The sequence below is a fragment of the Bufo bufo genome, chromosome 2 (assembly GCF_905171765.1).
Source record: "Bufo bufo chromosome 2, aBufBuf1.1, whole genome shotgun sequence".
Classification (NCBI taxonomy): Eukaryota; Metazoa; Chordata; class Amphibia; order Anura; family Bufonidae; genus Bufo; species Bufo bufo.
Genome location: NC_053390.1, coordinates 609,479,725 through 609,497,681, shown reverse-complemented (window position 1 = coordinate 609,497,681; position 17,957 = coordinate 609,479,725). Strand labels below are relative to the sequence as shown.

Below are 17,957 nucleotides of genomic sequence, written 5' to 3'. Positions count from 1 at the left end.
AAGGACGACCAGGTGGCCGCCTTACAAAGCTGTGATGTAGAGGCTCGATTGCGCCTAGCCCAGGAGGCCCCTGGTGGAGTGCGCGGTAACCCCCGCTGGGGGAACCCTACCCCAGGATTGATAGGCCATGGCAATAATCGACCGAATCCACCGAGCCACAGTGACCTTGGAGGCCGCCAGACCCTTAGGAGGCCCCTCGGGAACCACAAAAAAAGAGTCTGAGCGGCGAAATGGGGCAGTATCATCCAGAGAATGGAGAGCGCGCTCCTTGGGGTTCGCCGGAGTAGGGCAAAAGGATGGCAGGACTATGTCCTCATTAAGGTGGAAGGCGGAGACCACCTTGGGCAAAAAAGGGACTGGGCGCAGTACCACCTTATCTCTGTGGAAGACCAAAAAGGGCTCCTTAGAGGAAAGGGCGGCCAGCTCCGATACCTTCCTGATAGAGGTGATGGCCAACAAAAAGACCACCTTCCAAGTGAGAAGACTCAGGGAAATGTCCCTCAGAGGCTCAAAAGGAGCCGCCTGGAGAGAAGACAGAACCAGGTTCAGATCCCAGGGGGGCAGAGGAGGGACATACGGAGGGACCGAGTGCACCACCCCCTGCAGGAAGGTCCTCACCACACCGAGCAGAGCCAGGTAGCGCTGAAAGAAAATGGCCAGAGCGGAGACCTGACCCTTCAGAGAGCTCAGGGACATTCCCATCTCAAGACCCGACTGGAGAAAGGAGAGGACCACCAGAACGGAGAAATGAAGAGGAAAAGCACCTATCTTCTCGCAAAAGGCAAGAAAGGGCTTCCAGGTACGATAGTATATCCGGGAGGAAGCTGGTTTCCTGGCTTTGATCATGGTCTTCACGACAGAGTCCGAGAAGCCCCTCTTCTTCAAGATGGTAGTCTCAACAGCCACGCCGTTAAACGAAGCGGCTGTAAATTCTGATGGAAGAGAGGTCCTTGAGACAGCAGGTCCTCCCTGAGAGGAAGAGGCCACGGAACGTCCGCCAGCATCCGAGTGACTTCCGAGAACCAGGCGCGGCGAGGACAAATCGGGGGCGATGAGGACGGTCGGGATTCCTTCTGCCGCGACCCTGCGAAGAACCTTTGGGAGTAGAGGCAGTGGTGGGAAGACAGAGGAGCGCGAAGTGCTGCCACGGATACACCAGAGCGTCAACCCCATACGCCTCCGGATCCCGAGCTCGGGCCAGGAAAGTGGGAACCTTGTTGTTGAGCCTGGACGCCATCAAGTCCACGTCCGGGCGGCCCCAACGGCGACAGATGTCCTCGAATACGTCCGGATGCAGAGACCACTCTCCCGGATCCACCCTGTTGCGGCTGAGAAAGTCTGCCGTCCAGTTTTCGACCCCTGGGATGTACACTGCAGACAATATTGGAACGAGAGCCTCCGCCCACTGGAGGATCCTCTTCACCTCCTGCATCACCGGCCAGCTGTGGGTTCCGCCGTGATGATTCATGTAGGCCACGGCTGTGGCATTGTCCGACTGGATCCTTACCGGGAGACCCGCTAGGAGGGGGGTCCAATGAGACAGAGAGAAAATTGCTCTGAGCTCCAGTATGTTGATCGGAAGGCGGGCTTCCACCTCTGACCACACCCACTGAACCGTCCGAGCCCGGAGAACGCCGCCCCAACCCAGGAGACTGGCATCGGTGGTGACGACTGTCCAGGAGATTGGGAGGAAGGAGGGGACAGCCACCACGGAAGATCTATGTGAAAACGAGGAGGAAGGCGGATCCGAGAGTCCAGACCCCTCGATGTCCTGTCCCAGAAGGACAGGATCGCCTGCTGCAGAGGCCGCGTGTGAAACTGGGCAAAGGGGACTGCCTCGAAGAAGGCCACCATAAGCCCCAGAACCTGCATGCACTCCCGGATGGAGAGACACGGGGAGTGCAGAAGGCGAGACACCGACTCCCGAATCCGTGAGAACTTGCAATCCGGGAGGAATACCCGGGCTGCAGAAGTGTCCATAATCATCCCCAGGAAGGTCACCCTCTGGGAAGGTTGGAGAGAGGACTTCGGGAAGTTGATCAGCCACCCGAACTGTTGCAGAGTCTGAACAGTGATCCTGCACTGTCTTTGGCCTGGAGACGAGATGGAGCCTTTATCAGTATGTCGTCCAGGTAGGGCAGCAGAGATATGCCCCTGGTACGGAGAAGCGCCATGGACGGCGCCAAGATTTTTGTGAATACCTGCGGGGCTGTCACCAGCCCAAAGGGAAGGGCGACGAACTGATAATGACGGTCGTCAATGGCGAAGCACAGGAATCTGTGGTGAGATTCTGCGATAGGGACATGCAAATAGGTGTCCCGGATGTCCACCGACGCGAGGAACTCCCCTGGAAGAAGAGAAGCAATAACTGAGCGGATGGATTCCATCCGGAACCTCTGCACCCGCAGGGACTTGTTTAATAGCTTCAGGTCTAGGACCGGACGCACTGATCCCTCCTTCTTTGGCACTACAAAGAGATTTGAGTAGAAACCTGCCCCCTGTTCCTCCATAGGAACTGGGACAACTACTCCCCGGAACACGAGCAGGAAAGAGACGTTCCGGAGGTCTGGAAACGAAATCTATCTTGTAACCGGAAGTTACAATTTCCAGGGCCCAGGCGTCTCGAACGTGAGCTCTCCAGACTTGTTGAAAGAAGAGCAGACGGCCCCCCACCGCAAGCAAGGGGGCGCCCTTCAGACTGAGGACTGCTTGGGAACCGTGGGGCTCGCAGAACTCCCCTGGAATTGTGCCCGCGGGCGCCAGGAAGGTTGAGGCTTAAAAGGAAGGCTTCTTGCGGGAGTCCTGAGAGCTGCCGGAGGAGGGGGCTGTCGCAGACCTGGAGGAGGAGAAGCGCCGAAAGGACTGGTTTCTAGAGCCAGAGGGGCGGGCTCTGAAAGCACGCTTGGATCTAGACAGGGGCAGGTGTGTACTCTTGCCCCCCGTAGCGTCAGAGATAATCTCATCCAGCTTAGCACCAAAGAGCCTGGAGCCCGCAAAGGGGAGGTTAGTGAGGGAGCGCTTGGAGCAAGCGTCGGCGTCCCAGACCTTCAACCAGACCTCCCTGCGCTGCGTGACCGAGAGGGCCGAAATCCGCGCAAAGAGAGTGCTGACGTCCAATAAGGCCTCACAGAGGAATGTTGTCGCCTGGGACATCTGGAGGACGAAGTTCAGGGTGTCCGCAGAGGCATCCTGCTCCACGAGGTCCTGATGATGGCGTTGCAACCACACCGAAAGCGCCCTGGCTACCCAGGCCGAAGCGAACGCGGGCCGCAGACCTGTGCCCGCCAGAGTGAAGATGGCTTTGGAAAGAGTCCAAACGCCTGTCAACGGAGTCCTGTAGGGAGGACCCGTCCAGGACAGGTATTGCCGTATTCTTAGCCAATCTGGCCACTGGCGGGTCGACCTTAGGAGGAGAAGACCACTGCTGCACATTATCTGCCGGGAAAGGATAAAGAGTATCCATGCACCTTGTGGCAGAAAAACGGTGATTCGGGCGCTCCCAAGCCTCCGGTTTTCTGGAGTGGAAAAGGGGAAATTCCTGGCAACTAGTAGAAGGAGGTTCCCCCTGGATGTCAAAGGTGTCACGGACTGCCGCGACCAAGTCTGCCAACATGGTGGAGAGCTTAGGCGAGGGTTCTGGCTCCGTGTTCTCATCCGAGCCAGACCTTTCCCCTTCAGACCTGTAGTCCCTGCGAGGGGGAGAGGCTGAACACGCTTCCAGGCGAGGGGGGGAAGCAGAGTCATCCAAGGAGGGATGCTGCTGCGTACGCTGCCTGACGGTCGAGCGTCCTCTGTGGGGGGCACCGGGAGGTGGAGCGGTGCTAACCACAGGACCCGTGGCCGCCATGCGTTCCATAAAGGCCATGGCCGCGTGTGAGACTTGGGCCAAGTCAGCGGCCGCCCTAGATATGGCAGAGGCCCAGGAGGGCTCCGAAGGGGCGGTGGAGGGACTGGGCTGGATTGGAGGAGGGGGAGGATGATCCTGTCCTGAGGCAAGGCAAGAGTCACAGGATCCAGTAACCGATCGTGGCAGGCGGCATACCTTACAGGATCCCAGAGGGACCTGAGTTGCTGCCTTAGATTTTTGGGGGGGCCCCAGGTTTAGGCATGATGGCGACAATCCCAGAGTCAGGGTCTCCAAGCTTTGCAGAACGCTACAGTCCTACTGTGACCTGTGAGGAGCTGGAGGAGCAGCCAAGCGTGGAGCAGCGCTGAGGCAAAGCGGAAGCGCCAGAGCAGACGCGATAGGCTCCGCCCCCCAAATATAAAAAAATAGGCAGACCCCGGCTCTGAAAATGGCGTCTACAGCCATGAATGAAGGGGTTAAAAAGCCCTCCGTGCAAACGGGAAAAGGCGCATCAGCAAGGCGCTGCGAATAATCACAGCCCCAAAAAGGAATCCCTCCTCCCTCTCTCCCTCTCAATCCAGCAGCCACCCTGATCCACAGGTAAGCCCTAAAGCACCGCGTCACACAGCTAGTACGGGGGGAGGGGGAGAGATTGCAGGAGAGCCGATGTACTTATCTGTGTCCTGCAGTCTTCACCCTCTGTTCCGGACCAGCGGGGTCACCTCTTCAGATAGAGGGCAGGAGTAGGTGACCCTGGATCTGGTAGGCCACCGGAGCTGCAGGTCGAGCCCGGTTCCACTTATCTTCTGGGGGGGGAAGGGGAGGTAGCCAGGGACGTCCATTCGACCCCGGCGCTCGCTCCACTGAGAGACCAGGGACGCCATGCGACCCTGCGTCCTCTATTGAGAAAAAAACAAACAGGAGAAGAGAAAAATTACAGGGACAACCCTGCAGGAGCAGGCGTGTCACCTCCTTATCCGACACAAAGCTAAAACTGAGGTCCTCCTGTTGGAGCATGGGGGTATAGCCAGTGGAGGAGGAGCTGTTCTTTCTTATTTGCATAGTGTCTCCTCCTAGTAATGGCCTAAGCTATACCCATGGTCTGTGTCCCCCAATGGAATGGGCGAGAAATACAGGTGCCGTTCCGTGGGTATTCCGCATCACGAATGCGGACCCATTCACTTCAATGGGTCCGCAAATACGAAGATGCGGAATGGTGCAGAACGGCAGCACGGAACGGAACCCTACGGAAGCACTACGGAGTGCTTCCATGAGGTTTCGTCCCGTACTTCCGTTCCGCAAAAAGATAGGACATGTTCTATCTTTTTGCGGAACGAGGAGCCATTAAAGTGAATGGGTCCGCGATCCGCTGCCCCATGGTTGGTGTTCGGGCATTGCAGCCCGCAGCGCGGCCACGGGGTGCACACATTCGCGTGCAAGAGGCCTAACAATATGCAAATTATGGCCTGCAAGTGCCCAGGCCCCTCCCTGATATGGCTAGATAACCGCTCCCCTTGGATTCCTTTGACACGCCCTCCTCTCCGTATTCATCCTCCTCTGGTTTCGATCTCACGCGAGCGCCGGTCCCCGACTGGCCCACGCATGCGCACTGCTCTGCCCAGAGGCACTGATGTTAACAGTGCGCATACGCCCAGGCCCGACGGTGACCGGCGCTCGCGTGAGATCTAAACCAGAAGAGGAGCATGAATAAGGAGAGGAGGGCAGCCCAAAGGAATCCAAGGGGAGCGGTTATTTGGGCACATGCAGGCCCTCATTTGCATATAATTATAAAGTGTTTTTTTCCGTTTATGGACAAGTGAAAGAAACAATACAGTGTAAGGGATCGCCTTTCTTTCAGTGGGTCACAACCACATACTTCTTCAGGACACCAGGATTAAGGTCCAAACAACGCTTTTATTTGGCACCAGCACAAACATAAATTATACAAAATAAACACCTGCCCGTCTAGGCACTTGCTAATACAAATAACGTGTCTCCCTGACTCACCTATACATCACAGTTCACACACGGTCTCAGGTGCGGCTTTCTCAGCCCAATAGTCCAGCAGCCTCCAGGCTGTAGCAAATGCAAGTCCCTTTTGGGGATTGTGGTCCAGCAGTCCTCTCGACTCTGACCTCGTGCCACAGGCGTCACTGCGTCCCCCAAATTACAGGCATTCACTTAGCCTCGTGGCCCCTCAGCCTAGCCCGGCTGAGACCACACACACATAGCCTCAGCAGGCCTCTGTTTCAGGATAACACTCTCCCCCCAACTGACAACCTGGGAGGTGCTTTATCCCAGTCTGATTATTGCAGATCTCACCTGCGATCCTCTCCGGACCAAGGGAACACCCGTCCTGGAAAAGTGTGGATTGGAAGATCCCACTTCCAGTCCTATTTGCCAATCCAACTAAAATCCAGCCCAGAATACACCAAAAACAACCTTGTCTCAGCAACCTACATGCTGATGAGACTATTGCATCCTGGATTTTAGCTATCCCACCCAGCTGAGGTATCTCATATACACACCTTCCTGCACTGTCCACCTTATCACAACAGGTACTATTTTTATGTTGGACAACTTCGGTAAATTGTGATAGGAGTGGTCTAAAACACTCAAAGTAGCTGACAGACTCCCTTTAATTGAGTTTAATTGTTTTCATTTCAATTAAGAAAGAAAACTGCTGTTCTTCCATTGACAAATATGTCCCAAAGATGATATACTATTTTCCTTTGAGTGCCTAATATGAATTAGGGAAATTAGACTGTATGTCTCACTGAAGACAGGGGGCCCTACATACTCTGTCCATGCCACCAAAAATACAGGTCCAGATTTACTAATGCCAAAAATTTTTCTTAAAACTGTTGCAAATCAGAGTACTGTGCCGCACCAAAGTTTTTCTACACTTTTTTTTCTGGCATGCTCAGCAAGGGACGGGGCTTAGTAAAAAAAAACTTGGTGCGTCACTGGTAATGAGCAGGGCCTATGATACATGACATGTTTCGCCATCTTTACGATCAAGAAACCTTGGCTGCTGTGTCCGAGCTGGTGATAATTCGGTCGACAACAGGGTACAATGCTTACTCTGCACTAATAGGAAGGGCTCATTGGTGTGAGAACAGCACATATGAACAGATGTTTACTCTAGTGGCATATAACCAAAGGGTTATCATTATATAAACACAGACAAAAATACCTTAGCAAAGAACGTCTTGCGGAAACTATAGCATGTGAATCATGAACAATTCTCCCATCGTTCTGAGTATTCTGTCCGAAATTTAACTCTCCAGTGCCCAGTGCAACTACTTCCCACTGCTGTCCATCTAGAAGGCAAGGAAAATTATATTATCTTTACAAATTAAAATATTAAAAGCCATGTACACCTTTGTGGGCATTTTTTATTTATTGCATTGTACTCATTTTAAGGTAAAACTAATTTTTTTAATTGCTCTTTATAAAAAATATGGAGCTCTTTTCTCTGTACAGCCTCCAGTAGCAGGATCTAAATTTTCTCTCTTATGTATCAACCAGCTGACCTGACGGCTCCTTATCTCTGCTCTATGACCTCCTAAACACTCATTATAGCTCAATTACTGATAAGAACATGGCTTAAATAAGTGTTTAGGACCTCTTATTAGAGATAAGGGTTATTAGACGAAAGTAAAAAGTATGATTGACACAGCTAGACAGTTAACCCTTTGTGACAGAACAGCTGAATATTTTTAATAAAGACCAAATGCAAATATGAGTAAAACGCAATAAAAAAAAAAAAAAGTTTCTGAAGGTGTACATAGCCTTTAAAGTCATGTACTTTATAGTTTCTTTGTATCAAACTGAAACCATAACGCTATTTTTTAAATTTATCTTACGCACTTATATTTATAGCACTACTATATTCCACAGCGCTTTACAGACATTAGCATCAGGCTGTCCCCAATGGGGCTCACAATCTAATCAGCATGTCTTTGTGTGGGTTTCCTCCTATACTACAAACACGGGGAGAATAAACAAACTCCATGCAGATGTTGTCCTTGGTTGGATTCGAACCTAGGACCCCAGCGCTGCAAGGCACTAGTGTTAACCACTGAGCAATTGTGGCACGTTATATGGGCCAATACCGGTGATTTCATCAGGTCTGGTAGACCATCTAATGTGTGTGAGGATCTCCCTACTGTCCTGATAGTAGATTTGGGGAAGCTAAGGATTGACTGTTGTTCATGGACATCTTTTTGTTCACAGGAAGAGAAGCCTCCAGAGGTGTATGGGTATATCATATGTATAGCCAGCCCTTGGGACAATTACAGGGGCAGATTATTAGGATTGAAAATGTCAGGTGATCCTATCATGTAGGCTACACATAGTTTGCTGGTAGACAATGCTCCGTGTAAACATGGATGTGCTGTCAACAAGTGTATATGGGTACAAATAATCCTAGCAATGATCGTTCATATCCACACAGAGTAGATGGTTGCTGCATGTAAACGTTTCTTAAAGGTTCGCCAATTTTTCGTAAAACTTTTAAGGTCATGGGGGTTTGAGTGCTGGGACACTAGCAAAAGGAGAGAGAAGTACTTGCATATGGCACTCTCTCTCCTCGCTGCAGAAGACAGGCTCGATAGAAGTCTATAGGTTAGTCTTAATTCTGTCTGCAGCGAGAATACAGAGCACGCTATATGCTCTTCTTTTACAAAAGATAAAACTTTTGATATGTCTGACATATCAAAAGTTTTATGAAAACACACTGACCATTTAAACCAAAGGGCTATGATCGGGAATAAATGGTTTGTGCCCTGTTAGATGTGTATATACACCTATAAATAATAGGGCAATAGAACATCCAATCAACACCCGGGCACTGTGCCCACTTCGTAAAACCCACAATAAGAAAAAGGCACCAGGATTACAAATACTTTAAAGGGGTTGTCCGGGATTTGGGACCTTTGTCCTATAGTACTGCAGTGTCTCACACATCAACAACACCCATGTCCTACCTGATGAACTTACTTCTAATGCCCCCTTTTGGTCCAATAAATTATCTGCCGGAAGTAACATAGTAACATAGTACATAAGGCCGAAAAAAGACATTTGTCCATCCAGTTCGGCCTGTTATTCTGCAAGTTGATCCAGAGGAAGGCAAAAAACCCTGTGAGGTAGAAGCCAATTTTCTCCACTTTAGGGGAATAAAAAATTCCTTCCCGACTCCAATCAGGCAATCAGAATAACTCCCTGGATCAACAACCCCTCTCTAGTAGCTATAGCCTGTAATATTATTACACTCCAGAAATACGTCCAGGCCCCTCTTGAATTCCTTTATTGTACTCACCATCACCACCTGCTCAGGCAGAGAGTTCCATAGTCTCACTGCTCTTACCGTAAAGAATCCTCTTCTATGTTTGTGTACAAACCTTCTTTCCTCCAGACGCAGAGGATGTCCCCTCATCACAGTCACAGTCCTGGGGATAAATAGATGATGGGATAGATCTCTGTACTGACCCCTGATATATTTATACTTATTAATTAGATCTCCCCTCAGTCGTCTTTTTTCTAAAGTGAATAACCCTAATTTTGATAATCTTTCAGGGTACTGTAGTTGCCCCATTCCAGTTATTACTTTAGTTGCCCTCCTCTGAACCCTCTCCAGCTCTGCTATGTCTGCCTTGTTTACAGAAGCCCAGAACTGTACACAGTACTCCATGTGTGGTCTGACTAGCGATTTGTAAAGTAGTAGGAATATGTTCTCATCACAGGCATCTATGCCCCTTCTGATGCAACCCATTATCTTATTGGCCTTGGCAGCAGCTGCCTGACACTGGTTTTTGCTGCTTAGTTTGCTGTTTATTAAAATTCCTAGATCCTTTTCCATGTCAGTGTTACCGAGTGTTTTACCATTTAGTATGTACGGGTGACTTGCATTTTTCCTTCCCATGTGCATAACTTTACATTTATCAGTGTTAAACCTCTTCTGCCACTTATCTGCCCAAGCCTGCAATCTATCCAGATCCCTCTGTAGTAGTATACTGTCCTCATCAGTGTAAATTACTTTACACAGTTTAGTGTCATCTGCGAAAATTGATACTTTACTATGCAAGCCTTCTACAAGATCATTAATAAATATATTGAAGAGAATAGGGCCCAATACTGACCCCTAAGGTACTCCACTAGTGACAGTGACCCAATCTGAGTGTGTACCGTTAATAACCACCCTCTGTTTTCTATCACTCAGCCAGTTACTTACCCACATACAGATGTTTTCTCCCAGTCCGAGCATTCTCATTTTATATACTAACCTTTTGTGTGGTACAGTGTCAAATGCTTTGGAGAAGTCCAGATATACGACATCCATTGATTCACTGCTGTCAGGTCTAGAACTTACCTCCTCATAGAAACTGATTAAATTAGTCTGACATGACCGGTCCCTCACGAAGCCATGCTGATATGGCGTTATTTGCTTATTTCCATTGAGATGTTCTAATATAGCATCTCTCAGAAAACCTTCAAACAGTTTACCCACAACAGATGTTAAACTTACCGGCCTATAGTTTCCAGGCTCTGTTTTTGGCCCCTTTTTGAATATTGGCACCACATATGCCACGCGCCAATCCTGTGGGACATTCCCTGTCAGTATAGAGTCTGCAAATATCAGAAATAAGGGTCTGGCTATGACATTACTTAATTCCTTTAGGATACGGGGGTGTATGCCATCCGGTCCTGGCGATTTGTCTATTTTAATCTTTTTAAGTCGCTGATGTACTTCTTCCTGGGTCAGACAGGACACTTTTAACCTCCTCAGAACCGCCGTACGCAGGATTGCGTCTTTGCGGCGGTCCTGTTGTTCTGGGTGGACGCGCCGGTGCGTCCTCTCGCGAGACGCGAGATTTCCTGTGAACGCGCGCACACAGGCGCGCGCGTTCACAGGATCGGAAGGTAAGCGAGTGGATCTCCAGCCTGCCAGCGGCGATCGTTCGCTGGCAGGCTGGAGATGTGATTTTTTTAACCCCTAACAGGTATATTAGACGCTGTTTTGATAACAGCGTCTAATATACCTGCTACCTGGTCCTCTGGTGGTCCCCTTTGTTTGGATCGACCACCAGAGGACACAGGCAGCTCAGTAATATGTTGCACCAAGCACCACTACACTACACCCCCCCCCCCCCGTCACTTATTAACCCCTTATTAGCCCTTGATCACCCCTGATCACCCCATATAGACTCCCTGATCACCCCCTTGTCATTGATTACCCCCCTGTCATTGATCACCCCCCTGTAAAGCTCCATTCAGATGTCCGCATGATTTTTACGGATCCACTGATAGACTGATCGGATCCGTAAAAATCATACGGACGTCTGAATGCAGCCTTACAGGGGAGTGATAAATGACGGAGGTGATCACCCCATATAGACTCCCTGATCACCCCCCTGTCATTGATCACCCCCCTGTAAAGCTCCATTCAGATGTCCGCATGATTTTTACGGATCCACTGATAGACTGATCGGATCCGTAAAAATCATACGGACGTCTGAATGCAGCCTTACAGGGGAGTGATCAATGACTGTGGTGATCACCCCATATAGACTCCCTGATCACCCCCCTGTCATTGATTACCCCTCTGTCATTGATCACCCCCCTGTAAAGCTCCATTCAGATGTCCGCATGATTTTTACGGATCCACTGATAGACTGATCGGATCCGTAAAAATCATACGGACGTCTGAATGGAGCCTTACAGGGGAGTGATCAATGACTGTGGTGATCACCCCATATAGACTCCCTGATCACCCCCCTGTCATTGATTACCCCCCTGTCATTGATCACCCCCCTGTAAAGCTCCATTCAGATGTCCGCATGATTTTTACGGATCCACTGATAGACTGATCGGATCCGTAAAAATCATACGGACGTCTGAATGCAGCCTTACAGGGGAGTGATCAATGACTGTGGTGATCACCCCATATAGACTCCCTGATCACCCCCCTGTCATTGATTACCCCTCTGTCATTGATCACCCCCCTGTAAAGCTCCATTCAGATGTCCGCATGATTTTTACGGATCCACTGATAGACTGATCGGATCCGTAAAAATCATACGGACGTCTGAATGCAGCCTTACAGGGGGGTGATCAATGACAGTTGGGTGATCACCCCATATAGACTCCCTGATCACCCCCCTGTCATTGATCACCCCCCCTGTCATTGATCCCCCCCCCTCTGTAAGGCTGCATTCAGTCTTTTTTTTGGCCCAAGTTAGCGGAATTTTTTTTTTTTTCTTACAAAGTCACATATTCCACTAACTTGTGACAAAAAATAAAATCTCACATGAACTCACCATACCCCTCACGGAATCCAAATGCGTAAAATTTTTTAGACATTTATATTCCAGACTTCTTCTCACGCTTTAGGGCCCCTAGAATGCCAGGGCAGTATAAATACCCCACATGTGACCCCATTTCGGAAAGAAGACACCCCCAGGTATTCCGTGAGGGGCATATTGAGTCCATGAAAGATTGAAATTTTTGTCCCAAGTTAGCGGAACGGGAGACTTTGTGAGAAAAAAATAAAAAATATCAATTTCCGCTAACTTGTGCCAAAAAAAAAAAATTTCTATGAACTCGCCATGCCCCTCATTGAATACCTTGGGGTGTCTTCTTTCCAAAATGGGGTCACATGTGGGGTATTTATACTGCCCTGGCATTCTAGGGGCCCCAAAGCGTGAGAAGAAGTCTGGTATCCAAATGTCTAAAAATGCCCTCCTAAAAGGAATTTGGGCTTCTTTGCGCATCTAGGCTGCAAAAAAGTGTCACACATCTGGTATCGCCGTACTCAGGAGAAGTTGGGCAATGTGTTTTGGGGTGTCATTTTACATATACCCATGCTGGGTGAGATAAATATCTTGGTCAAATGCCAACTTTGTATAAAAAAATGGAAAAAGTTGTCTTTTGCCAAGATATTTCTCTCACCCAGCATGGGTATATGTAAAAAGACACCCCAAAACACATTCCCCAACGTCTCCTGAATACGGCGATACCAGATGTGTGACACTTTTTTGCAGCCTAGGTGGGCAAAGGGGCCCACATTCCAAAGAGCACCTTTCGGATTTCACTGGTCATTTACCTACTTACCACACATTAGGGCCCCTGGAAAATGCCAGGGCAGTATAACTACCCCACAAGTGACCCCATTTTGGAAAGAAGACACCCCAAGGTATTCCGTGAGGGGCATGGCGAGTTCCTAGAATTTTTTTATTTTTTGTCACAAGTTAGTGGAAAATGATGATTTTTTTTTTTTTTTTTTTTTTTCATACAAAGTCTCATATTCCACTAACTTGTGACAAAAAATAAAAACTTCCATGAACTCACTATGCCCATCAGCGAATACCCTGGGGTCTCTTCTTTCCAAAATGGGGTCACTTGTGGGGTAGTTATACTGCCCTGGCATTCTAGGGGCCCAAATGTGTGGTAAGGAGTTTGAAATCAAATTCTGTAAAAAATGACGAGTGAAATCCGAAAGGTGCTCTTTGGAATATGGGCCCCTTTGCCCACCTAGGCTGCAAAAAAGTGTCACACATCTGGTATCTCCGTACTCAGGAGAAGGTGGGGAATGTGTTTTGGGGTGTCATTTTACATATACCCATGCTGGGTGAGAGAAATATCTTGGCAAAAGACAACTTTTCCCATTTTTTTATACAAAGTTGGCATTTGACCAAGATATTTATCTCACCCAGCATGGGTATATGTAAAAAGACACCCCAAAACACATTCCCCAACGTCTCCTGAATACGGCGATACCAGATGTGTGACACTTTTTTGCAGCCTAGGTGGGCAAAAGGGCCCACATTCCAAAGAGCACCTTTCGGATTTCACTGGTCATTTACCTACTTACCACACATTAGGGCCCCTGGAAAATGCCAGGGCAGTATAACTACCCCACAAGTGACCCCATTTTGGAAAGAAGACACCCCAAGGTATTCCGTGAGGGGCATGGCGAGTTCCTAGAATTTTTTTATTTTTTGTCACAAGTTAGTGGAAAATGATGATTTATTTTTTTTTTTTTCATACAAAGTCTCATATTCCACTAACTTGTGACAAAAAATAAAAACTTCCATGAACTCACTATGCCCATCAGCGAATACCCTGGGGTCTCTTCTTTCCAAAATGGGGTCACTTGTGGGGTAGTTATACTGCCCTGGCATTCTAGGGGCCCAAATGTGTGGTAAGGAGTTTGAAATCAAATTCTGTAAAAAATGACGAGTGAAATCCGAAAGGTGCTCTTTGGAATATGGGCCCCTTTGCCCACCTAGGCTGCAAAAAAGTGTCACACATCTGGTATCTCCGTACTCAGGAGAAGGTGGGGAATGTGTTTTGGGGTGTCATTTTACATATACCCATGCTGGGTGAGAGAAATATCTTGGCAAAAGACAACTTTTCCCATTTTTTTATACAAAGTTGGCATTTGACCAAGATATTTATCTCACCCAGCATGGGTATATGTAAAAAGACACCCCAAAACACATCCCCCACCTTCTCCTGAGTACGGAGATACCAGATGTGTGACACTTTTTTGCAGCCTAGGTGGGCAAAGGGGCCCACATTCCAAAGAGCACCTTTCGGATTTCACTCGTCATTTTTTACAGAATTTGATTTCAAACTCCTTACCACACATTTGGGCCCCTAGAATGCCAGGGCAGTATAACTACCCCACAAGTGACCCCATTTTGGAAAGAAGAGACCCCAAGGTATTTCGTGATGGGCATAGTGAGTTCATGGAAGTTTTTATTTTTTGTCACAAGTTAGTGGAATATGAGACTTTGTAAGAAAAAAAAAAAAAAAGAAAAAAATCATCATTTTCCGCTAACTTGTGACAAAAAATAAAAAGTTCTATGAACTCACTATGCCCATCAGCGAATACCTTAGGGTGTGTATTTTCCGAAATGGGGTCATTTGTGGGGTGTTTGTACTGTCTGGCCATTGTAGAACCTCAGGAAACATGACAGGTGCTCAGAAAGTCAGAGCTGCTTCAAAAAGCGGAAATTCACATTTTTGTACCATAGTTTGTAAACGCTATAACTTTTACCCAAACCATTTTTTTTTTTACCCAAACATTTTTTTTTAATCAAAGACATGTAGAACAATAAATTTAGAGCAAAATTTATATATGGATGTCGTTTTTTTTGCAAAATTTTACAACTGAAAGTGAAAAATGTCATTTTTTTGCAAAAAAATCGTTAAATTTCGATTAATAACAAAAAAAGTAAAAATGTCAGCAGCAATGAAATACCACCAAATGAAAGCTCTATTAGTGAGAAGAAAAGGAGGTAAAATTCATTTGGGTGGTAAGTTGCATGACCGAGCAATAAACGGTGAAAGTAGTGTAGGTCAGAAGTGTAAAAAGTGGCCTGGTCTTTCAGGGTGTTTAAGCACTGGGGGCTGAGGTGGTTAATGGGGAATTTATTTTTGCATTCTGCATGTCATCTGACAATTTATTTTCCTCAGTGAATACATTGGAGAAAAAAATATTTAACAGCTTTGCTTTCTCCTCGTCGCTCTCTGCGACTCCCCCCTCATTACTCTTTAAAGGGCCAACACCTTCAGATTTATACTTTTTAACATTTATATAATTGAAGAACATTTTAGGGTTAGTTTTACTCTCTTTGGCAATTAATCTCTCGGTCTCTAGTTTGGCCGCTTTTATTTGTTTTTTGCATGTTCTATTTTTTTCCTTATAGTTTTTCAGTGCTTCCCTCCTGTTTTAGTGTTTTATATGCTTTCTTTTTGTCATTTATTGCTTTCTTTACAGTTCTATTTATCCACATTGGTTTCTTTTTGTTCCTTAACCTTTTATTACCATACGGTATGTACCTCTCACAATGAGTTTTTAGTATGTTTTTAAAGATATCCCATTTTGTGTCTGTATTTGTGAGGACTTTGTCCCAGTTAGTTTGGCCTATGGCCTCTCTTAGTTGGCTAAATTTAGCTTTTTTGAAGTTTGGTATTTTTGTTCCTCCCTGTAGAAACACTCTTTTGAATGATAATTGGAAGGTTATTACTTTATGGTCACTATTTCCCAGGTGTCCCCCAACCTGCACGTCTGATGTTCTGTCAGGTCTATTGGTTAATACTAAGTCCAGTATGGCCGTCCCTCTAGTCGGGTCCTGAACCAGTTGGGAGAGGTAATTGTCTTTGGTTATTGCCACAAACCTGTTTCCCTTATGAGATATACAAGTTTCAGTTTCCCAGTCTATATCTGGGTAGTTGAAGTCCCCCATAATAACCACCTCATTATGATTTGGAAGTGAAGGTTTTCTTTCTCTCAGTGACGTACCGGGTCCCTTGCAGAGGAGGAAAGCTTCCTCTTCCGCTGCTCAGGGAGCCCAGTGACGTCACTGCCAGCCTAGCTAATTATGCAAAAGTTTTGGAGGGGCGGTAACTAGCCTGCCTGGCCGTGATCCCGCTAAGCTCCGCCCCCTCCAGTCCGGTGACATCACCAGGTGCCGACAAGGGACCAATTAGAGTGGTCCCTTGCCCACACTCACTCCAATTGGTTGGTCTATGCAGAGCACACTGAGCACATGACATTTGCAAGGAGGAGTTTATGGGGGAGGAATATGAGGCCTGAGGATGAATATGTAAGAGGGGGTGGATCTATGGAGGAGTGAATAATGTGCAGGAGGGTGAATATGTAAGAGGGGGGCGGATGCAGGGAGGTGATCTTACACTGTATAAACAGATATGTAAACAGTCTGTTGGGGATTGTAGGAGCAATGCAGAAGTGTAAAAGCTACCTAAAAACATATTGGGAACATAAACTTGGCTACTAATGGTGAGTAAGCTACTTTTAAAAAAAATTAGTTTGATCCCGGACAACCCCTTTAAGGCTTTATTCAATAATCAAAATAACATACAATTAAAATAAATAGCGGTGATACATGATATACATAGAAGTAAAACAATTCAGGGAAATACCCCAGTTGGAATAACAAGTTCTATATATTAATTGTACATAAGCCCAAAGGGATCACATTAGCAGCTCAGTAATATAAAGTGCAAGTGCCTTTCGTTACATATGAGAATGCTAGTAAAACAACCTGCACATCAAGTAATAGAGTACCAACCAGGGAGACTGCGCCCTGACGCGTTTCCCCTGATAAGGCATTAAGCAAAACGTGCGCTGGGGCGCAGGGTCTCCCTGGTTGGTACTCTATTACTTGATGTGCAGGTTGTTTTACTAGCATTATCATATGTATTGGAAAGCACTTGCACTTTATGTTATAAGAAAAACGTCAAAAAAAAAATAAACAAAGCACTGTTTTTCCATGGCCATTTTTCAAACTTTTTTTTGTGTAATCTTTTTCTTTATTGAAATAATTGACAAGAATAAAATGAACAGTTTAATCTTGACATTAGGTAGGAACACTTTGCAATACAATATGTGAAGGAAACAAATAAAAAAATTAGGCATTATAATGAATGCTTAGTGTAAGCCATGAGTTATTGAAACCATTTCTAAGAAAGACATATTCTGTGTGAACAGAACCGAAAATAAATGACATACAAACATTAAAAGAAATTAAGAGCGAAAGAATGGGATTCTCCGCATCCCGTAACCGTGGTAGAGCCTCTAACCCCTAAGCAAATCCTATATCGCTTAATAAGAATTATCCTACTACATTAGTGAATTCCTCACCATTAAATCTACTTATTACATTGTCCCTTCACCCATTTGTTGAAGTTCATTCCTCCATGGCCATTCAGGAAGAGAAGGACCTATCTAGTTCCTTTTACCACTGTGTGATATAATAAGGTTTAGACGGTGTTCAGTTTTCTGAAAGGTTTTTATAAATCAGCTAAATCAATCTCTTTGGAGGTGTGGGGAGTATTGTGATATTCTCTAACCAAGATGGATCAGATAGAGGTAAAGAGACCATTAACCTCACCTTTCTAAAAGGTATGAGTGAAATCCAATTGATGTATATGAAGTGAGGTTCCTGGGTTAGTTATGTTACATAGCACATATCGGCGGGGCTTGTTCATTATCCAATAAAGATGATAATTTAACAACCTTCAACTTCTGCCACCAGCTGTCCCTAGGGTTCCATTTTGGATTCAGGAAACTGGGTAA

The 17,957-nt window shown here is 46.8% G+C and overlaps 1 protein-coding gene across 2 annotated transcripts in view; it reads right to left on the bottom strand.

Annotated features, from left to right (window-relative positions):
- Positions 1–17,957, bottom strand: part of ADAD1 (adenosine deaminase domain containing 1) — a 73,424-nt gene that overhangs the window by 18,912 nt on the left and 36,555 nt on the right. For both annotated transcript variants that reach the window (XM_040420498.1, XM_040420499.1), the window contains one exon: positions 7,044–7,170. In XM_040420498.1, the coding sequence (XP_040276432.1) occupies positions 7,044–7,170 (127 nt within the window). The remainder of the gene's footprint in view (positions 1–7,043; positions 7,171–17,957) is intronic.